The sequence below is a fragment of the Diadema antillarum genome, unplaced genomic scaffold (genome assembly GCF_040938485.1).
Source record: "Diadema antillarum isolate AM-2024a unplaced genomic scaffold, OU_Dant_1.0 seq00001894_RagTag, whole genome shotgun sequence".
Classification (NCBI taxonomy): Eukaryota; Metazoa; Echinodermata; class Echinoidea; order Diadematoida; family Diadematidae; genus Diadema; species Diadema antillarum.
Genome location: NW_027272560.1, coordinates 367,827 through 392,154, shown reverse-complemented (window position 1 = coordinate 392,154; position 24,328 = coordinate 367,827). Strand labels below are relative to the sequence as shown.

Here is a 24,328-nt window from a genome sequence, read left to right as displayed (position 1 = left end):
GTTTTCTAATTGTCTTATAATTCTTCTCTACATTTTTAAAATGGCTACTACTGTAAAGAGAGGATTTCAAAATCCAGGATAAGCCTGTAAGTGTAATGATTTTTTTTTCGGGAAAAAAAATGAAAAAGAGCAAGCCATGGAACGATTCACACAATTTGGCGTACGTCACAGGCTCAGCAGGACCGGGGGGGGGGGGTGACAAGTTTTAATGGTACTTCCCCCCCCCCCCCCTCCTTAAACTGGGAGAATCTGATATCGGAACCTTTGGAAATGCAGGGGCTTGTGATTTTTTTTTTCCGTGTTTTTGGCCGTTAGGCCCTGATATCATTGGTTTTTTTTTTTGGGGGGGGGGAGTTGACGAGCCAAATAGAGTGTGTGTGTGTGTGTGTGTGTAGGGGGGGCGCAAAATCCCAGTTTCCCCCCCCCCCCCCCCCCCCCCGTTCCGTGGCCCCTAAGATTAAAGTGTTGACAGAATATAAGGCGACTCTCGTTATAACGAGGTCCTCGGGACCGGCAGTTTTCATTCGTTAAATCGAACTTAACTTTGGTTAGGGGGAGGGGGGCTATAGCTAGCCGAACAATATTAAGGAAGATGTATAGGTGACAATTTGGGACCTGAATATTTACTACTAACTGTATGTGGTAAAAAGAATTTCGTTATACATGTAACTGTGTTCATTACAACGGGAGTGCACTGTAGTATCATATAACGTCTTGAAATTCTCCAAGGCGCTTATATACGCCGAGAAGGCAAAAAGGCAACGAGGAGTTGAACCAAAGGCGCCCCTATAGGTACCTTCTTGGTTTCTACCTCGTTCTGAACTAGGAGTCATGGCAATTACCCCAAGTTTGACAAGTCACAAATACAGCGTTCACACAAATTCTTACCACACTTTCAAAGCGAAGTGACACTTGATGTTGAAATCCAACTAAGGACCTCAAACAAGTAAAGTGCAGAAAGTTTCATTCAAATCAGACATGCAGTATACATAATATTGAGGTATTTTATAAGCTGTGAAACTTCCAAGTTGTCACGCCACGCTGTTTGCCATGATGAAGTGCTAATGCCATCGATTATAGCTTCACAATTAAGTTTCCCATTGGCCTGTATCCATACACATTTTCACAAAACTTCTATTTAGTTAAAACAAAATGATGTCTTGTTCTACATCAAACAACTTTTCAGGGATGCCAACCTTTCAAGCAGCATGGAGTATTATGTATAGGCCTACGTGGTTTGAGAAGACGCATTTAAGTGGAAACTCTATTTTCATCTGTCCATACATGTATAGTAATACAATTTGGGTAAAAACAGTATTCACTTTTTTTTATGAATTCTGCAGGACTTTTGGCATCAAAGCAGTACAAAATATTGCCAAAAAGGTAACAGTTCGCATCTTTGTATGTATTGCGGTGCTGGAATAACCCACATACAACAGCACTGTGAATTCGGATGGTTATTATAGTGAGCTATACAGCTGCAACGTCCGCGACATCCATTTTACAAACCTCACAAGAGTTGTAAGGTGGTGACATCATTCATTGTCATTACTCCAAAATTTGCATGTGTGTTTTTGAACAGTAGGCCTATCACTTATTTCTTTAACGTGTTCAAAGGACAATTTAACTTAATTTAGTACCTATTTTGTTGTCCTTAGTCTTTATCTATTCTTCTTGGAAAATCACTTTCCTGAGGTCAAATTGAGCACGACTTTAAAGCTTATCTATTGCTGGATCAACCCTTTCTTATTTTTTGTTCATCTTTCTTTCTCTAGATTTCGCCATATTAAGCGACTTCTAGAGAACCCCAATAGTTCAAAGAGTTTCGTTTTCTGCAAGGATTTTGGACACTCAATCGTTGATCGCTACGACTTCCTCCCCGACCGAACCGCCCAATACAGGCATGCCTTCCTAATTCGCCATCCGGCCAAGATGTTTCGCTCACGGCGCAAAGTTCTGCTCGCAGAGTACGAGAGTAACCGAGGAGGTGCCAAGAAGACGAATGGGGCTGCTAATTCTCGCGAGGAATTCCATCTGCTAAAGGACGTTCCGCCATGGTACAATCCACCGGGACTCTGGTACAAGGAGTTGTACGAGCTTACAGTTTATGTCAGGGAGAACTTGGATCCATATTTGGTAATCTTAGACAGCGACGATCTCTTGTCGAACCCAGCCGTTGTCTTGCCGAAATTTTGCGACGCTTTGGGCATCCCTTACAGCGAGAGACTTTTGAGTTGGAGCCCCGACCCTGCGGCGACGGACGAGTGGCAAAACGCGTTTAGCCCGATCAGGAGCTTCGAGTTCATCAACATGTTTTGCCAAACGGCGTTCGAGAGCTCACAATTCTTCTCATCAGGACCGGTCCCACGTGACAACGACTTAACTGATGATATCAAAGAGTGTGTGGAGTACTGCCTGCCTTTCTACAAAGAAATGCACCAGATGAGACTGTGCTAGCGTGTCGAGAGACGTTTTATAATTATAGTAGCCCTGCAAGGAGACTATAGTCAACGCAACACCAATCTTCTGAGGGTTCCATGACATTTGCTCTTGCAACAGTTGCTCCCATGAAACGTCTCCACGCTAAACCAAACAAAAATACTACCCACACATAACCCTAACCCTAATCCGAATCCTCACATCATACTAAACCTAAAACCCCTCACAACCCCAACCCTAACCCCGTAAGTCCTTGGAGATAATACGACCGGAGCAAATTTATTGTCGCAGGAGCATGTCGTGTCACCCTTCTGAGAAGTTTTCGATGTTTTGGACGTTTGTTTGCTGCATTCACATCGACATCAATAAATAAAGTGCCTCTTTGTGTAAAACAGAATTTGAATTCTTTGCAATCTGGTAAGCTGTTTAGTGACTACCAAGTTAGCCTATTTCACATCATAAATATAATGGATATAGTCAGTTCCCCACTTGCGTACCACAAGGAACGCACCAAACGTGCATCCATGAATACCCCAAACGCGCATCCATGAATACCCTGGCACTTTTCCAAGGTCCTTATACTTTGCTGCATTATTAGAGCATTACACTAAGACTTACTGTCTCTTCTAAAATATTATGTATCACGCGTCCTCGCACGATACGTTTATTACATGTAATACTATGCACTTACCGCAATTCCTCTGCCCGCAACTATCGTTTTACAGGGGAAGTTTACCGAAATTTACGCGAATTGGGTGAATGCAGTAAATAGTAGAAAAGATCAGTGAAACATTAGGAGAATCGGACAATCCGTTCAAAGGTTTAGATTTTTTTTTTTTTTTTTTTTTTTTTTTAGTGCCGTCAACGCTAGATGAGAAGACTTCAGCAGTCACTGTAGGGCGATGTAATGAAAATTGAAACAATCAAGTTCCTCAAAAATAAATTCTCGGGGGGGGGGGGGGGTAATGAAAAGTAGGCTCACACATTCCCTTGTTACTGACACATGTTAAGGGTAATATTATCTCCCCTGCCCCCCGCTTTCTGAAAAATATGCGTGAAATGCTCTTTCATTATGCCAGAAAATGGATGTTCAATTCTCTGTACATTTTCTTGGCTGTTCTCCAGTGACCCCACGAACAGTGGTATACCGATAGTCTTCTCTCCATCTGGCGATGCCGATACCGAAACTTTAAAATTGCGTATAACTTTTGAACTAATCGACCGATTTTCTCCAAACCAGGCTGCAGTGTTCTACTAATATTGCTGTAATCAATAAATCCACGCATTATCAAGGTAAACTTCCCCTTTGAAGCAGTGCTGCTGTAAGGAACTTTTCTTTCGGTTTTTTTTTTTTTTTTAATATAGCCCTAATTAATTATAAAGGTCCACCAAACTGACTGAAAGCTCGGCCAATAAAATAAGTCTGTTAAAATCTATCTACGCCTACCGTTCCTTTATACTCTTCAATATGATATATACACATGCACGTAAAAGCTTTACAATAATTATGTCCATTACATCGCTACGCACACACACACACATACCACAGCATCGTTGTGTAATTACCCTCTGTAATGCCGTGTGATGCATTATAATGACAAATCAATTCGCTTCTTGAGTATGATATTGATACAGGCCTATTATCAAAGGTTTAAGATACTTCCGGTTTATCACATTATTGAAGGAACAGCTCCTGATTACAATGTTTGTTTGCTTCGTCAATACCAAACCACACGAACTCTTCGATCTTCAACTTCTGGTCTTTTACACATTCCGTTTTCTAGGAAATCTTGGGGGGGGGGGGGGGAACGAGCTTCCGCTCACGCTGGACCAACACTGTGGAATTCACTTCCTCGTGAGCTGAAAGACTCGAGCTCCATAACGTCTTTTCGGAGTAATCTAAAATAATTTGTTTAGCAGTGCATGTTGAAGACAGACTGTCATGTCTTCTTTTCCTTTTTCATCTTCTTCTATTACTGTGTATGTATTTTCAGTCATTTTGCTTTGATGTAAAGCGCCTTGAGCATTTAATCAGAGTGGAGAATGGCACATGTGGTTATAGAAGTATTATGTAGTATTATTATAAAAACTTAATGCGCTGGGACTTCGTACAATAACCATTTTTTAGTAGAATATGACATAACACTACCATACACCTACGAACAATTTCATTTTCCCCCTAAAACTGTATTTGTCGTTTGAGAGAGGGTACATACACTGGTAAGACTGGTGTCTGCGATTGAAAAGTTGTTATAGTTCAAATGGCAAGTATGACGGATATGTTGTATGAAGTATGTGAAATCATGCAAACATGAAATAATACCACACCGGACAAGAATATTTAGGTTTTTCGATATTTTCAGTTCATTTTAGTACAATACCACCATGAGTGATTCGGCATTTTGAGAAATGAGAGAGAGAAAAAAACAAACAAACCCAAGTATGGTACTGCTTGAAACTCATACATGTACAACCATCAAAATTGAACAGTACAATCGGATGGAAAGAAAAAAAAAAGAACTGGATAGAATATTTACAATCAGCTGTTGTAGAGGACAGAGTTGGAATGTACAAACAATTGAGACCAAAAGTAAACCTATAGCTGGGGAAAATAATAAATCGTGAAGGAACAATATTACAAAATAGACAGAATCATCTTTGAACTGGAAGCACGGAGGTTCTAAAGAAAGGAGACACATTCGCTACGACGAACATCAACGTACAAAGTTATGCACTCACACAGACAGAGAACTAGACTACAAATTAACGCGAGTCAAGTTAGTGACGACTAAAACAGTTAATCCCTTCACTTCGTTTACCTTTCGTACACATTATACTGATACACTCAACATGAATATAATGTGTATCTTGAGATGTGAAAACCACACAATTCTTCAGTACATCAATATGAAACACCTTTATCATGTTTATCACTGTAATAATAATATGTTCCAGTGATATACGTGAAGTACTGGTGTAGTGCCGTGGTAATCACAAGTGCATGGGCCTACTATTGTTGCAACAGCAGTAACTTGGCGTTCAGAATGATTCTAGTTATCATGAAAATGATGAAGCAGATCCTAATCAAATGATTGGTTAACAACGTACACGTGACCAGACACCTAATTTGCCAAGCACTTGGTTTTGCCCATGACCAGTCGGTGCAATGGCGGATGATTAGGACTCTTGTGTCGACATGCATAGTGACCGGGCGAGATTTCATCGTTTCGTTTGCTCGCGAAAAATGGAATTTTATCAATCGACATAGATTTGCTTCAGCATTTTATAAAACAAAATGACAAATAACACACATTATTTTGTTCCGGCAGTAGCATAATTACCAAAACTTGGTACCTTCGAAACAGTCCAAACACCAAAGATACCTTGTGTGGGTAATTCTTACTGTAAATACCGTCCCTGATGTGTAAGACAGCAGTAATCGTATATGGCGGGTTGTATAACATGGCAATATGGATGATCCTAATGACTGGCTGCGCGCAATCACGTGACCAGTTTTTCATTCTGTCTAGTTAACATGCCAAGCGGGCATTAGTTTTTATACTGATGACCGGCACTTATTGTAACGACCGCTCAGGGACATCATTGATCAAATACGTGACTTTGTTCTTCAGTTGACTTGCCGTAATCTGCAAGAGCCTTGAGAAGTCCACCAAAGTTGATTGGCCCACAAGTATCGAATACGGACCATAAACGGGCATTTTAAAATTATCGGCCGAAACTAAGTCCGCAATTTCTCATGTTAGGTCTGTTTATGTACAGCATAATGCATAGATATAATTGAGTTGCGACCAATGATAAGGATCCACGTCATCATTTCGTTAAAAACAAAACAAAACAAATGATGCACATTACTTATTCGGGCTTTAGTGAGAATCATCCGCCCTGTGTAACTTCGGAGCAATCCAAAACGTACATGGCTTCGCCTCGTATTGTATGTTTCAGACTGTTCAAAAATTACCATCGTTTGTATATATATTTTATTTACTAATGCCCTATGTAATGTACAACATTTGTATAATTACCTACAGCCATAATGGCATGGGATGTAACACTGTATATGCATCCCATGTACCGTCCTCGCGCTAGGATGCCAACATTTCTCACACTAAATTGAGATGTTCTAACTGAATGCTATCGCAAGCTATATTCCGTTCCCTATAACCACTTGCGTTCTCTGCACACCAATCGACATAAAGCGGTAGGTAATAATGTAGGCCTATAATATCTAAATCAAGAGTAAACCTTTCACGATGACTGCAGTTCATCGTACTCCTGCAGGCACCATACACATACCTATGGTAGTTCACAGTTACATCAACGACCACTTGAAAAATTTACATACCGTTTTGTGAAGAAATAAAGCACAATGAAAATTATCTCAATAAATCATTGATTAGTTGAGCAAATTAAACGCCTTCTTCACTGTGAGCCCAGCAAAATCTGAGGAACAATCTAATCATATCTTACACTTAAGTGCTCCAATGTCTTTACATATAATTTCCATCTAAAATGAGAGAAAGTGACCTCGCACTTAAATTGGGTCAAACACGTAAAAAAGTTCAAAACCTAGAGGGCATGACATATTCTTTCCTCAATATCATTCACTTCGGTTACAAGATCAGAAACATAAACCGGAGTCGACAGACACAAAAACCTCTCAGCCTTGAAATTAATTTCCATAAAACCTATATGATTACTATATCTCGTGTTTAAAACGTATAAATCATAAATGCTGGTACTCAGACGGAGATGGTATTAATGCTGGTTTCTGGCCTCGAATGGTTTTCAAAATACACGTACTTCCTATTTTTGTAGACCATATTACACAAAAACATCGAAATGAACTTAAAGGGGATGGCTAGTAACTGATCAGTGGGAATCAGTTGGAATGCCGGGGGATGATTATTCCAATCCTTGTGGGATTCATTTAAGAGTACATATCTATTGTTGTGTGAAAATTATTTGCCTCAGAATGGTCTCATATTCAAGTAATGTGCAGTTTAATGTTTCCAGGTTAGCATGCCTGTACAGTGTCGGGGCATTAAACTGCACATTACTTGAATATGAGACCGTTCTGAAGCAAAGAATTTTCACACAACAATAGATGTATAATGTACTCTTAAATGAATCCCACAAGAATTGGAACAATCATCCCCCAGCATTCCTACTGATTCCCACTGATCAGTTACTAGCCATCCCTTTTAAAATATAAAGTCAGGACAAGTACAGTGTAGAAGACATATATGTGAACGAGAGAAATTGTACTGTGTGTTCTGGCATTTGATGATACAGGTCTGGTGTATACATGAATGTGAAATGATATTGCACATTATTTATGTTGAAAACGAATCATTTAATCTTCTTATCCAAGTACAATTGTGGTTGCACATTCTTAACCTTGATTATGTACATAGACAGTCAAAGTATGTAATATTGCTCAATCATTGAAATTATATCGAAGCCTTGTAATAATTATTGGTGAATTTCAACTTCTCCAAACCTTTGAACTGGTAATACTTCTCATGTGTTAAATTAAATGTCATGACATTTGTTAGATATATATTTTTAATTGTTATAACAGAAATATTCCTCTAATCTATCCTGACATGAAAAATGGTAATATATATATATATATATATATATAATATTATATATATATATATATATATATATATATATATATATCATTATTCTTGATATCAAATTCTTCTATTCGTTGAATCTTTTCTTCCTCCAAGTCAGCTGTATACTACAGTGTTTCGTTGATTAAAATGCTTACATATGGAAACACACAAAATCTGATAAGACAAATCCCAACCTGGATGCTCAAAACTTAAAATGAAATCAAAACATAGAAAATCTAACTTGTCATAGCAACAAAGGCAAATGAACACACACAATTTCAATACTAAACTTGCAAATGAGACTCAAGCAAAAAATGAAAAAAAAAAAGTTTGGCTCTTACTTTCTGGTTCTGAAAACTTTCAAACCAGATTAAAGTAGAAATTAGAACGTGTACACTTTAACTTAAAAAGTATCAAAATACTGTACTATTCTCCGGTATTTCAATGCACTGAAAATGATCTCTATGCTCTTTAATAGTAACTGCATAATATTCATGAAATGATGCATAATATGGATGGTTGTACATAAAAAATAAAAATAACAAACAAATGTGTACCAAGAACATCACAAGCATTTTCATTTGTTTTGCATCTGAAATAAAATTATAACTCTTAAGCAAAACATTGAGATTGTCTACACATTTCAGCAATAAAAACTGGTGAAAATAATGGTATCAGGTAGATCCCATACAACCATAGCCACAGTTAAATTGAGGGATGTCGATGATATTCACAATTTGGAGTTGCATAAATAATATATTCTCTTGCTGTTATGAAACTTAATACCGCTCGTGTACAGGAATTCTGCGTCAGGAATATATACAAACCATAAATGTTCATTGCACAAAAGTTTATCAAAGAATAGCTGCTACAATGTGCACCCTCGAAGCCCGGGCAGAATACAAGAAAAGAAAGAAGAATTCTACATCATAACTGTAGACATAGCCTCACAGCCTTCTTTATAATAATCATCATCTCCATTTGACACACTTGCTGGAAATTCTGTCAAGTTTTTATCATACTTTAGACTTCTGAAGGCAAACATGACATCTAATCCATGACTTTCCACTTATGTTTCTGCATTCTTCTCCAAAATAAATCTTCACTTTTCTAGCAGTCGTATGTTTTTGTATTCTTCTTCTCTAAAACATCTCTTTACTTTTCTGGCAGTTGTTTTGTCATGATTCTTAATATCTCCACTCTCCACAGTTGATCTCTTGCACATAGCAGGTTCTTACACCACGTGTATGACTTGCTTTTGCAATCTTCAGTTCTTTTGGTTACAACTGTCAACGTGAAGAATTCATCTAAAAGCTACCAATACAGTCGACTCCCATTATAATGAAATGCTCTGGACCAGCACAGCAGTTTACTTTCGTTATGTCAAAATTTCGTTATAGTCGAACAAAAAACAAACCAAAAAAACAAAACAAAACAAAACATAGGGCGGATTAATGTTGGGCCCTGAATTCTTATTTCGTTGTAACTGGAATTTGTCTTAACTGTTTTCAATACAATGGGAGTGCACTGTACAGGAATCAGCCGTAGTTGATCACTCATTTCATAGTTAGAGCAAACCACAAAGAGTTAGCATACCCTCAAGTCCACTGAATACAAGCTCGACAACGACCCAGAAATCTCGACCCATGCCTTCATCGAAACTACGTGTTGTACATGTATGTTACAACAGTAAAAACAAAATATGATAATGACAATCATGATAAAGGTCTATGGCGATGTTGATTTCTGTGCTCCTCACAACTCAACAATCACAAGCAAAACTTTGACAGGCTTTTTGGGAATTAATGTTTTCCAAAAACTTACCACAGTACAAATGACACATGAGGGTAATGTTACAACGTGTACATCCACCACAACAAAAAGGGGCAATTCCAACTCAATAACTACTTCTATAACGATGCCCCAAAAGAGGAGATAAATGAGAGATTATCTTGTAAAACAAAAGGCCAGTGTAAATCTGGGCGATTTGGACAACACTGGATGAGTTGCAACCACTTGGATGTCAGCATATGATGAGAATGATGATGATATAACTTGTATTATACTTTTGGCTGTTATCTTTCAACGAAGACTAAAGTATAAGGCATTCTGAGTAGAAGTATAATATGAGGAGTACTGCACACATAGATTCACCATCAAAGAAAGCTGTGGTGCCTATTTCTCAATGCCAAATAAGAATACACATACCAAGTGATGAGTTGTGGGCATTCTTGCTGTCGTAACATTCTCACATTCTGTCTGATGTCACTTGAATAGATTTCCATTGAGTTTCTTAAACACGATTTCCCCTTTGGAGTGTGCATTTCCTCCAGTTATAGGCACCAGATTATTGCTGGTAGTTTTTCACCTCTAAAAAGTAAAGCTACGAAGCTTTCTACCATTATAGCATGTCTCCCATGCTTTATCCAGAGAAAGGAGGCTTCTTTTCCCCAAGCCATCTTTAAATGATAATACATAAAATGAGTTTCTAGGGGAAAATTAGAAAAATCTGCATTCTCTCTTCTCGTTAGGCAAGTTTACAATAGAGCTTTGTGTTTAGAACTTGCCCCCATTGAACTTCCTTTCTTTCCACTTCTTCACCCCATGCGAGAATACAATTTCATAATCGACCAGTTTTCTCCTCAATCCTGAATCTCACATAGACTAATTACAAGACAAGCAAATTCCCTGTAAACATGGGATTCTTTCTACAGAGAAAACAATTTTTCCCGTCTATCGTTCATTCAAGAGACAGAAAATCAATCTTGCCTACTAAAATGCCACTGTCTCCCATCATCACACACACACTGAGACATAAAATACTCTTTTTTGGTGAAAAACAATGAAAATAACGCTTTCAAGTACACATGAATATCAAGAAATGAACAAAAAACAACCTGTACATGACATAAACACACAATATAGATTCATTTAGGTTTCTTCAACACCACACTCATCTCCTCATTGCATCTCTTGAAATAAAAGACATTCAAAAATTTTCTGAACATATTATCTCTACAGACATATATATTTTCCTCTGTATATCACTTCTATTGATTTCCTTATAGTTGTCTTTCAAGTACCCTCCTGGTACTTGTGTTTAAACTAGTGCAAGACACCATATATACCAGGTATCATGCAAATAAACAGAAACTTTTTTCTCTTTCATCACAGTCAAGGTGTTAATACTTTGTTTGAAGTACTCTGATCATCCTTCTCTCTTCTGTTTTCTTTTTTTTTCTATACAAGAAGAGGAGAAGAGTAACATAATATACTCACTTTTTGTCTTCTTTACAGATGTAGATATACATAATAATTATGCTAGTTTCCTCATTTTGATCAACGAAAATGCATCAGGTACCGATGATTTGCAGAAGTACATTGGCAAAATACCAAATCTTGAAGGTAAAATGTTACTCTGGGTAATTGAAAAGTTGGTGACAAAAAAAGAAATTCATCGTCCTACAAACTCTCTCGCAGTAAAACATTACTAGCATCGAGATCAATGACCACCAACGTTTCTCATTCACAGCGGAGCTTCATGCCGGCTGCCCCGTCCTCTTCGTACTCTCTTCCTGTCACATGACAAGAATTCAGCCTATGACACGCATCGTTCCACTCTCCCCCAAAGAAAGTTCTGATATGTCCATTCCATGGGACAGTATATTGAACCCTCATGCTTCATTTTCAGGCAAGTTTTATCTGTGTGTATGTGTGTATGAGTGGCTGTTTCACTTAAATTCAAGTTGATTTTCTGACAATTAGTGTAAGTCATGACAAATAGTCATGACATGACAAATACACATGTAGTGTAAGTCATAGTCATGTATTCACAGATTTATTTCCTTTTCAAATCTGAGGTCTCATGCATAGTAGTAATAAGATAAATGTTATTCTCTGCTCTATGATCTGAAATGAACTACGTTGCCTGTACGTATTGTGTGTGTACATGCTGTGTTAAAATTTTGTGTACAAACAAATGAGCATACATACAATGTAGATACACACACACATATCTTTGTATACACTTTGGCCTTGTTTGAAAGTGCTTTCAACTCCAATATACTGACAACAACAACACAAATTATTACAAGTCCTGCAAATACATGTATGTATGGCAGGAGGAAACGAGAACAACAGCTGTTTCATATCATTAGCTTGGCAATTCTAAAGAGAGTTGTGAATTTGTTACCTTCTTTTTTCACTTGCAGGTCATTTTACTAGAACCAACAGGCTTACCATTCCTTCAGCATACTTGCAAGTCAGTATATTCTATTCATTCTTGTCTTGGCAGCAGCTACGATAACCTCCCAGGGAGGAGGGATATATTTTGAATCACCCCCTTTACTTTCTATGTGTGAATGTTCTATGAGAAAGCCCATACTGTCTCCAGAAAACTTGTTCAGTTCTGCAAGACAAATGTAAGGAGAGATACACACACAAAGTGAGTACATGGACAACTTTCCTTGTATGCCAGTTTTGTTTATGTTTTAGTTTTGTTGTTTTTTTATGTTGTTTCTGTTTTGGTCAGCTTGAGCTGACTGCTAAATGGTCATCCAGTCGTAGCAGACTGTTTCAACATTGTTTGTTTGTTTGTGGGGTTTTCTTCTTTCTTTTTTTTTGCTGTTTTGTTCTCTTTTTGTTTTTTGTTGTTGATTTTGTTTTTGTGGGTGTGATTTTTCTTCTAGGGGTTGGATGAGATAGATGGACAGATTTGAATGGCTGACAGTTTTAAAAACTTAGTAATCTTCCCTTGGACTGTTTCACAGATTCGTAGACACTAGTGAACGCAAGGTGTTACACATGATTATAGTCTCGATGCATGATTTCTATATCGTCCTGATGGGGCAACACACACAAGAAAGTAGGAATTACTGTTAAAAGATGACATATATACACTCATACACCTTCACAGGAACGCAAAGAAAGGTTTCAGAGAAAATTTCGGATGTTTCCTCCAAGAGGTCCCACAGCCAACACGCACCACAATTTCACAGGGAAACAGAAGGATTTACAAAAAGAAAACAGAGTCCTAGAATGTCTGTAACTGCTCATTTCACTGTCGATGAGTCCATCCAGGCATTGCCTGATAACACCAAGGGGTGAGCAACAATGGTCACTGTCTTTGTCCACCTGTCCACTTGCAAAGTCCAGTGATGTTTCCCCAGGCCTAGGACACTGTCATCCCTCACGGTCACACACATTGGTCACTCTGAATACATCCATTGTCGATCGACTTTGGACGACAACTCCTCATAGATATCCACACCCCCTGCAACTGCACGTTTGAGCGAGAGATAGGTAAATGGATGGAGAGAGGGGGTGGGGGAGAGCTGACCGCAATAACCGAACCGAGTCCCAGCCTGGCCAATCTGGCAGACCCTGCGCTAGAGCTTGTCCGTCCTGTGCGGGGCCCGGCTGTTTCTGTGCTTGTTGGAGATGAAGCCGTTGGCGGGCTTGTTCCCGTTACGCTCCTGCCGCTTGATGTCGAACACCGTCGTCTCGTCATCGCTCTCCTCCCCGGACTCTGAGATCATGATGCTGCTGCTCTGCTTACCTACAGAAAACAAAATGAAATAAAAGATATTGTAAACTGGTACAAGCTGCATTTATTTTTTCGAAAAGCTGACCAACACCAACATGCTTGTATGAAACACCAATATGAGTATTGCAACATTATATGTAATCAATTTCCCCCATCGTATATAGCCGATATCAAGCGATATCACCTCGTGATACCGATATCTGATCGATCGCATTTGGGATGTATCGCTTGATATTCAGAACTTGGCTAAATATCACAAAAGGTACATATTTTCATGTTTCTGGGTAAAAGTAAAGGAAAACTGATTTTTTTTTCAGTATCAAGGTAATTTGTTCATTGTTTGGTCATTAATGTTTTTGCAAGGAAAAAAATGGACTGTGAGCACCCTTTTCATCATCAGTATCCAAATACACTTAAGATTGGGGGTAGATCAATGAGTGAAATGGATCAAAACTTTGATGTGCTGCCCCTTTAAAAACCAACTCTAATCACATGAAGGCATTTAATACAGAACATGTATGATATGCGTCATATGTAAATACAATTATACATGTACTTCACTTTCTACTTTATGAAGTAAACACATTTTTTTTTTCTAAATATTTTCCCTCCCTTTTCTGGTGATGTATCCCACTTGCCCTTAATAACTCCAAATCATCACAAAAGAAAAAAGTAATAACATATATAGAAAATAACTTCACATCAATTTCAGGCATGACAAGTTGTAGATCATGTCCGATATAACTAATTTGTGTCTAACTTTACAAAGAGCAGATTTTTTCTCACCTTTATGTTCTACAAATGATGGCTAGCAAACTCATGTCTCATATTTCTCCATTTTCAGGAGTTTAAATTAATCTATATAACCCTTGCTGCACTCATGTTCATGTTGCACACATGAGCCTTGAGGCACAAGGATTGTAACAAAAAATAACTATCATGTCTTTTTAAACAAGTCACTGCAAAGAGTGAAATAGAAATATAATAAAATTTTGCATAATATGCACAAGAAAGGACAGAATATAATATCAGTACACAGCAAAAATGTCATGTACTGCACACTGTAAAATAAGTGGATATGATATACAATGTATGTAGTTACAGACAGGACCAATTAACAACAATGATAACAGAACAGGACATGACAAATACTGAGAACACATTGTTCTTTAAATGCTCAAATTGTACGAACTGCTCCTGCTCCAACACAAGGTGGCATATAAAATGCACACAACACACACACACACACACACACACACAAACAAATGAATCTCAAGGTTGCAAGTGAATAGTGTCCACTCATACATCAAGACAGCGCCGTATGGACGAGACTTCACACACAGCAGTAACTGCAGTATTAAAGTGAACTTCTGAACAAGGCGGACTTTTAAAGGGAAGTGAGCAGGAGGGGGGGGGGGGGGGGGGGGGGGGGTTCAGGTGAATGGCCCAACAGGGCCGTGTTGTCAAGAAGCACACAGGTTACATCCATGCTTGACTAATAGCCTAGGAAGAAGCTTGCTATTAAAGTGCTACTAAGTCTATACAGCTGTTACAGTAACTCTCCAGGTGGATCTACAACTGTACAAGTATGCAAATTATAATTTGACTCTGCTAATTTCAAAAGTTTCATAAAATTAAACTTTTGCAGTAATAAGATGCATCAGTTTTGGGAGGGAACTATTGGGATAGCAAGTAAGCGATTTGAAGGGAGGTGGCAACGGAACAGGACGTTATCAACACAACGCATCGTCTGTACCTTCCGCAGTGCCCCCTCTGCTCGTTAATTTGTCGAGCACGTTTCCATGGTTACCTGATGCAAACGGCGGCAGGGGATGGAGAAAGGAATCCAGTAGCCAAGATGTGAGAACACACAGTACTAAATTTGGATCTCACCTTTTACAAGCAAACAAAGTTATCTATGCAAATATCTAACATTTGGAGTCATATCAGAAATATACATAGAGTATGAAAGAAATTAGCTTTTCATATTTTCCCAATTAAGCATATTTTTCCACGTTTACACATTTTTGTCCAATAATCTTTTAAGTAAAATTATTTTTCTCTGGACAAAATAAAATGATACTGGTTTGTATAAAGACTTCAAACTGAATGCATTGAAAACATACAAAACGAAAAGAAAGAGAGTGAAATGAAAATATATCTAAATGATGGGAGAAACAATGTTCAATGGTGTGAGTAGATACATACAAAGGAATGTCAATGAAGATGGACATGATGCATAATCAATTATGTCTTGTGCCAACACCTTGAGCTTGTTTAATACCTCTTTGCTAACCCTCTGCACAAACCCATTGGAGAGCTGGGAGGCTGAGACACCACAACGTCATCAAATATGCAAATTTAGATGTCACCCAATATTTCTGTTGATGAAAATGTACTTGTAAGTAGCTTTGAATTTCTATAGCTGTGTCTGACCCTACGAAAGTTTCTCTTTTATTGCTCTGCATCTTTCAGTTGACTCTTGTTCATCACCACAGTCTTGAACATGGGGTGCCATTATTGCACGTTAGGTTTCACCTGCCACCTAGAAGACAACCAAACCATGTGGCATAAAAGTTGAGATCAAACATAAGACAGAAAATCAAACAAAGAGTCTCTGAATACTCAACTGTGATTAGCTAATGCCTGAATTATGTTTGATTTTCTCACTTACATGTATGTTTGATTTTCTGACTTACATGTATGCTTGATTTCATCTTTTTATGCGACATGGCCCAGACTCTTCAAGAGGCCCGCTACCACATCACTTTTGAAGCACTTACCATTTCCCATCTTTGGTAGCATCTCCATGTGCTCAGCATCATCCTGCTCCTCCAGGAGGGTGTAGCGATGTCGCCTCCTCCCCCGCTTTTTCCTCCTGAAAGTGGCAAAAGGACAAGAGAATTGAAGCCTATAGTCAAACCTGTCTTAGCAGACACCTGTCTACAGTGGCCACCTGCCATATACGACCGCTAAAAACGATTCCCTCCCACAGAAAAAGCATGTTAAAGAACCTGTATATAATGGTAACCTGTCTATAATGGCCACTTTTCTTGTTTCCCTTGGGTGGCTGCTATAGACAGGTTTGACTGTACTATCATCAACTTTTAAAAATCTTGGTGACGAGCTAATATATTCACACAGGATGCAGTCAAAAGGTGTAACTATCATACAGAGTTGGCCAAAAGACAAATAAATTGCAGCATGCATGCGTACGATGAGCTCCCAAACACCGATGAAAGGCAAAATCTGCACGGTATACTCCGGCGCTAAGGTGCATACCTCATGCCTGAGTTCGCAAAGGTGGTTTAAATTCAGACTATGGTTTATGCAAATTTCTTCTGTGTAAATTCGAGCGACAGATTGTATTCGCCAACAGATGTCCAACAACAATTGCGAGTTGATACACGAAAGTAAAAGGTATGCCTATTTCATGCTTACTTAGTCCATGGAATAAATCTAAACCACCTTAGTGAATTTGGGCCTTTACAAGTCTGTCTATGCATGATGGCAATATTTCAAAAGGAGCTACAGCAGTAATTCCCTACCAAAATGAAATCCTGAAAAGAGAGAGGAGGGAGCGTGGTTTAATGCAGAACTCTATTCTGTGACCCAGTAAAGGTTCATAAACAGTTCATGAAAAGTTCACGTAAAAGTTGCAAGAAAGAAATGCATGTTTGTATCTTACTGAGAACAAGACAAAGAGAACACTTGATTATGATCATATTACTAATACAGAGCACAATTACATGATGAACATTGAAAATGGAACGTAACTCTTTACACTGCAAAAAAAAAAAAAAAAGAATAAGAAATATATAACACTCTTTGAACTTCTAAATATTGCCATTTACTAACAAGTTAAAGCATGTGTACAAAGCTGTCAAAGCCTGGACAACAAAGACATACTGATGTACAATGAGAAACAACTTCTGAGGCACAAACATATGTTCATTGAAAAAAAAGAGAAAAAAATGGCAACAGGATAATCCCATAATTTTTTTACAAAGTACGCTACATTACATTTTGTTTTTTTCAATCTCAAAACAATATATAATTTTTGATGAAGGAACCATTAAAAAAAACCGACAGTAAATATAATGGCCAAAATATGGATAGCTGCAAAGTCTATGACTGCCTGGTTGAAACATGGCATGTTCAGCTGTTAACATACCAAGTACAGTACATGTACATGCACACTACATGCAACAGGAAACCAGATATTACAATTATGACAGCATAAACCACATTGAAGGCACATTCACAGCCATGGTAATGTGCACTGTGGAATTGACTCATTTCTTCATATTACAGAGAGACAACTTCATAAGTGGTGAAATTAGCAATCACAGCGGGTAACCAAAGAATGACTAACAAAGAATGACTAACAAAGAATGAGTAACAAAGGGGCAACTCTGCCCCCCCCCCCCCCCCCCCCCGTCCCATATAAAACAAATCCATAGAAATTTGGGGCAAGTAAGATACATGTAGATGACTTTAACCCGGATTAAGTTTTCAGCTGTCCATTCACTCTAGCTGCACAAAGCTTGTCACACAGAAATAATCATCTTTATTGGTGCAGAGGGGCAAATAAGTTTGGTATAACTTTAAAGGTCCTGTTTACCTTTGGGAGCAGTGATTTAAAAAATGTTCAAGATATCACATTTGATGCATACAGAGACTCCAACTCTCCCGTTTTCGACGGGAGATCTCCCACCGAAAGCCCATTTTTGCAAAATCTCCCGTTCTCCCGCTAGAGATTTTATTTCTCCCGCCCTGGCTCTGTGTCTCCCGGTGGAAGGGATTTCTTACTTATTGCTATCGTATGTTGAAAAAATAAGCCTTAGATAGCACCAGAGAACATCTAGAACCCTAGGAACTTCACGCTTCGAACACATCAACTTGAAGTCTCCCGTTTGCTAGGGGTTTCGGGCGGGAGAATCTCCAGATCAGAAGGTGCTTGGGGTTGGAGTCTCTGTGCATACTTATGTGTAGGTCAGTTGTATCACCAAACATCCTACCATATAAAATTTTTGAAATGAAGCCTAAAATATAAGGAAATACAATGTATCACCATTTTTCTCAATAAACCCTAACTGTAGATGGTTCAGTCGGGAAACATTTTTATTATAACTATTATATTGTTCACATTTTGTATATTTAACAATACTTCAACATCAAATATGGGCAATTCCGTATGGGAAGGGCAAAAACAGCAAAATTCAAAGTTAAGTAAATGCTCAGAAATTTCAGATTCCCGTACAGATGGATTGTTGTATTTACGGAAACCAAAAACCCTTTTCCAATAACTTTCCTCATTTTTGTTGTACACACTTTTAAAGTTGGAAGACTATTTATTGTATTTATCTAAAATTTTACAATATTAAATGAAAATTTAAAATGAAACAACTTAAATATCTCTCTGCTTTATCCATACTTCCACATCTTTCTTCCTATGCTTCAACAATCACATGTAATGAAGCATTCAGTCACTCTCATTATGATATTTTTTGGAGAACGTTTCAAAATCTACTGACAAATTGACGTAATTCCGTTACCATAAAATTGAAAAAAGTTTTCTCCTGAACAAACTAATCACTGATTTTTTCTCCCCTTGTAAATTTTTTCTCTACATGTGACTCCCTGAAAAGTCACAAAACATTTTGTAAAATATCTCCTTCAGTTCTTCTGTAATTGTGGTAACGGAATTACATGGTAACGGAATTACACGCACATCTAATATGGAAGAGAATGACATATCCTACTTTCGTGCCAATATGTATGTGAACTGTTCATGAAATAGCTTCAGGGCATTATTATTGAGCTATACAGTGTTAGTGATTGGCAGTAAAGGAGTGAAACTGTATGGTATGATAAACTGACATGACTCAGCATACAGTGTAGCTGGATGCCTCTGACAGTGAGTCCTGACAGGGTACACGCTTGACAAGACTTCTTGTGCTGAAAGTCTCCTCCCTTCTTTCACCTTTTCTCATGTACAAGAACTACTGTACATGTGTACATGGAGACTGTGCTAACTGATAGCTTTGTAAGGTTTGCTACAGATACTCATTCTCAAATGTTCAAAATCATACTGAATTCTGAGATATCAATGTATATTTTCTTGCTAAAAAGTCTCATGGTTTCATACAAAATCTAAGTATAGTGATGAGGGACTATTGAATGGGTGTGATGCAGCATAAATTGAACAAAGGTTACAAAGAAGAGGAAGGACATAAAATTTCTTTAAAAGGAAAAGAGAGCACTGCTACTGACAGAGAGAAAGGAACAGGATAATTTTTGTGAGCAAAGATCAAGAATTTAAGAGAAGGATAATACACAATGTGATAGAAGTCATTACTTGACACGGGATGCCCACTGAATGTGACACCTTTGATCTTTCTGTATGCTAAAGGCTTTATTATCACCAAGTCGATAGTCTGACCTTTTATTGAACATGTCCTGTTTTCATCCTCAAGTCCTTTATCTTTAATGGTAAGTGTATGACTATGATCTTCTTTCATCTGTTTCTTAGATCTTTCCTCCACTATTTTGATTTTCATGCCCATTTGATACACAGCATCTGCTACCCTTTGAAATTTGTTCTTTAATCCTTTCTTTTTCGAAGGAATAAAGACAAAAACACCATTTGTGATGAACATTTACCCAGTCAGTAATTGTGACACAGCTCTATATTAAAAATGTAACATTTAGGCCTAGACTTTCCCATCCTAAGAAGATTTTAAATATTAAAGTCAATGGGCTTCTACTTCTACCTTTACTCTTCATGTTACCATTTGCTGTACAATCCAGTTTCCTTTCATACAAGTGCCATTACAGTGTATTTTATAATTTGCTTTCAGGCAGTCAAAATACAACTTACTGCAAAAGAGAAGATGCACACTTCTTGTGAGTAAATTTATGGCAACACTCAGGATGAGAAAATAGACTAAGTCAACGAAGAAAGACAGAGACAGGAAACTTAGGAAATTTATAGGCCTGGTCATGATTATTTTTCCGAAGACGTCATTTGGAAATTTTGTGTGGTCAGAAGTAAATACTAACATTATTCACAGGTTGATTATTCCCTCTAACACAGTGAGCTGCAGATGGATAAAAGAGGCCCTCTTACCTTTCTATGAAATACACTGTAACAGAATTTGGTGGGCTCTAATGGTTGTAAAAGTTGTACTTTTTAAAGTTATTTTGCTGTTTTCTATTTCCTTTTAGTTTAGTTCCCATTTTATTTTGGTGGGCTTAAGTAGGACTTACACTGTAAGGGAGTTATCAAATCATGCACTACATTATATACCAGGGGGCAACTTCAGCTATTAGTAAAATGTCACAAGTTTTTAGTGATTAATATATGCCACAGCATATAGATAATAATGATTAAGCACTGGTGCAGTACCATAATCATATAAGAAAATTTTCTTTTCTATTTATGATTGAATTGTAATTTGTTATATTTGTCATTGAACCACAACTGCATCTTTTCACGTAAAAGTTTCAAGCATCTTTAGTGTTCATCCTTAATATTAAACATTGTGTTCAATGATGGGGCTGCACACTGTGCTCTTGCACTGTAAATTGGCACTTCATGATTTAGATTTAAATTCAGTGTCAATCCGGACAGTTTTTTATTATTTTCTTTGATGCATGTGCACATAATATATATGTACAATACTTGTAAGTAATTCACACATATTGTCAATTTTTGGCATATTTAGGAAGAAGAAAACAGAGAAATCTGTCTTGCATGATATCAACAAAAGAAATACAAGAAAATTTGAGTATTGTTGACTGGATTTATAGAATTGTACTTGTGTAGGGCTATTCTAGCGTAATTCCGTTACCATGTGTCTTAGATGTCATTTACCTGCAGAGTGTGAAATTCTTAACTTGAAAGTAGAAAAATTTTGATGGATGTGGTACTTAGAAGTTACGCGATCTTGATTGACATAGTTATGACTTCAAATCACGGTCGTTAGCCTGAACATTTTATGTTTTTTGACAATAAAAACTCATTTAGCGCCTATACACTTGTACCAGTTCAAGGTCAAAGGCTAGAGAGTACTTATTTAGTGGTTATATTATAGCTAAAGGCATACACAATCTTTATCAAGACATTTCAGAATACATGAGTGCCAAGAATGTGTATTTTTTCCAGTGTATTTCAGAAGGCGTAATTCCGTTACCATTTGTGTAATTCCGTTACCACTGACTTTATAGGGAAAAAGCCTGCTGCTTTGAAAATGTGATGAAATATTTGAAAAACAATACACCTGAATTGAAGTCAACACAATCAAAGATGAAATCAGACAACAACCTACAGTGTATGTGTTATAGATTTCAGAGAAACAACTCCCAAAGTCAGAGTTGAAGTTGTGACTAAATTTTCTGGTAATTCCGTTACCATCGCACATAGACCTCCTCTGTAACCAACCAAGTGAGAACATTTAACAAATTTGTATTTGGGGTGACAGTGTGAGTACCTCTGCATCTTTTAAATGTATCAAGAGAAGGCAAAGTAATCAATCCTGTATACAGGGTGAAAGAATATGAGCCAAAATTCTCTGATTTGTAATTCCGTTACCGCGGAATTGCCCATATACTGATTCAAATTTTTACAGTGGTTGTTTCTATCCATAACTCACATTTTAGAACTATTTTAAAGCACTAATGCTGGGTTTTTGTTTCATCTGCAAATGGTAAATTATGCCTTTAAGCCCACTTCCAAGGTATGAGAGGGCCAGTAAATTTCACAGTTATTAGACTATTGCGAAATAGGGCATTTGATGTCCACATTTACGTGCCAAGAGTGGCCTTCAAAGGCGGATACCGGCATGATACAAGCCATCATCGTCACATTCGAAAATGAACAGCATAAATGCACATTATTTAAATTTTAGTTACATTTTTTCCCCCTTGTTTCCAGACAATGAATAGAGTGACTTTATCAGAGTAACATACAGATGGGCTTTAAAACAAATAACTTCCGGGAATAAAGTGGAATATATGTACCAGAACCAGGGGCGGATCCAGGGAGGACCGCAACCGGCGCACGCCCCCCCCCCCTTTATTTTTTGTTGAAACAGAAGAAATAAAAAGAAAAAAATAGGGAGAGGGGTGCGTGTGCCCCCCCCCCCCTTTAATTTTGTAAACACGCCCCCTCTTCACGGAATTCCTGGATCCACCCCTCAGAACGATTATCATTTTCTCATAATAGTTGATAATGGTGGCTTTGTTCTGATCTGTCGAGTGCCTCACCTAGATTCATGACCCAACACTTACAAAATGGATGGTAAGACAAAAAAAAAATGGTAGAAAGTCATTACTGTGACACAATTACCAGTGAGACACTGCCTTTACAAAGTTGCGATGAAATGGTAATGTGAATTTTCTTGGAAAAAAACAACAAAAATACCGCACAAATAGAGGGGAAACAAAAAGTCCAAGAACTGGTACCTGGTAAAGTCACTGATAGATTGGCTTGAATTTTGCTTCCTTCTACATCTACATGAATTTGAGAGGGAAGAAAAACATTTTCCTTTTTCCCCTGAAGTAATTTATCAAGTCCAATGCAAGCATGGTGTCAATAAAATCAATCTGAGGGTAGAAACCATGTAGCCGTACAGACAGAACACCAATTAGAAAATTATTAATAATGATATCTACAGATGTGCTATTGAAGCATACAGTGGGCTCCTGTTTGTGACAGAGTCTTTCTGAAAAATTAGATCAGTTCATCACATCAAAAGTTTTGGTTCTATAAGCAGTTCACAAAACTAAAACGTGCACTGCCAGTGCTTTTCTGGGATCCCACAAACTGCTTTTTTGACCAGAATTTTTCATAAATCATTCTCCAAGGTGATCAGCTTTTGTATCAATCTATTCACAAATGATCAAAAAAAAAATTGCATGCAAACTCTTGAGCAAAGCTAAATTATGATTCAATCTTATTTACACTTAGTGCAATTTTTGATTTGCTTTCATGTACTGCAAAGCAGAGATGCAATAATTCCATGCAATCTAAACAAAAGCAAATCATAATTTCTGAAGGGAATACTGCTGATGCAGAGCAAATGCAACTTTTATTCCCCTCTTTTATAGCATAATTGATCTTATTTTCATGCACTGCCATGCACAAGCAAACCAAGCAAACCAAGAAAGCATAATTTTAGGACAGCAATCTTTCTTTGCAGAGTACGAACTATCAAAGTCTTCAATCACAAATCGTCTTCGTGCGCATGGTGGAATGTTGTTAGCGCGCTTCCCTGCACATGGCAGAATGTTTTTAACCCTACGCACACTCCCAAGCGCTGGCGACAATCTGCCATGTGCAGGGAAGCATGTTAACAACATACTGCCATGCGCACAACAAAATTATCTTGGTAAGAGATCACTTCAAGCTGACTCACAAAAAAAAACAAAATCTTATCACAGATTTTATGATTATGATATACAAAAAAGAGTAAGGAGCCAAAAGAAAATTTGACATTCAAACAAGACAGAATGCTGACTCAACAAAATTAAAAACATGATCAACCAAAAGAAAATTGACATGAAGTAACCACATGGTGCAGAGGATCTAACAATTTGTTGAACATAATTTAATACAATAATCATATATCGAGACAAAATATTTTGCAAATGACCAGGAAGGGCTTGCAAGAGACGACTACTGCAATTTATTTGG

General features: G+C 37.7%; 1 protein-coding gene across 1 annotated transcript in view; it reads right to left on the bottom strand.

Annotated features, from left to right (window-relative positions):
* Positions 1–12,720: 12,720 nt before the first annotated feature.
* LOC139713024 (dyslexia-associated protein KIAA0319-like protein) overlaps positions 12,721–24,328 on the bottom strand; it is a 70,732-nt gene continuing 59,124 nt past the window's right edge. Inside the window, exons 24-25 of the mRNA XM_071624801.1 lie at positions 16,413–16,507; positions 12,721–13,641 (exon numbers count right to left, since the gene is read on the bottom strand). Of these exons, the coding sequence (XP_071480902.1) occupies positions 13,472–13,641; positions 16,413–16,507 (265 nt within the window). The 3' untranslated portion in view covers positions 12,721–13,471. The remainder of the gene's footprint in view (positions 13,642–16,412; positions 16,508–24,328) is intronic.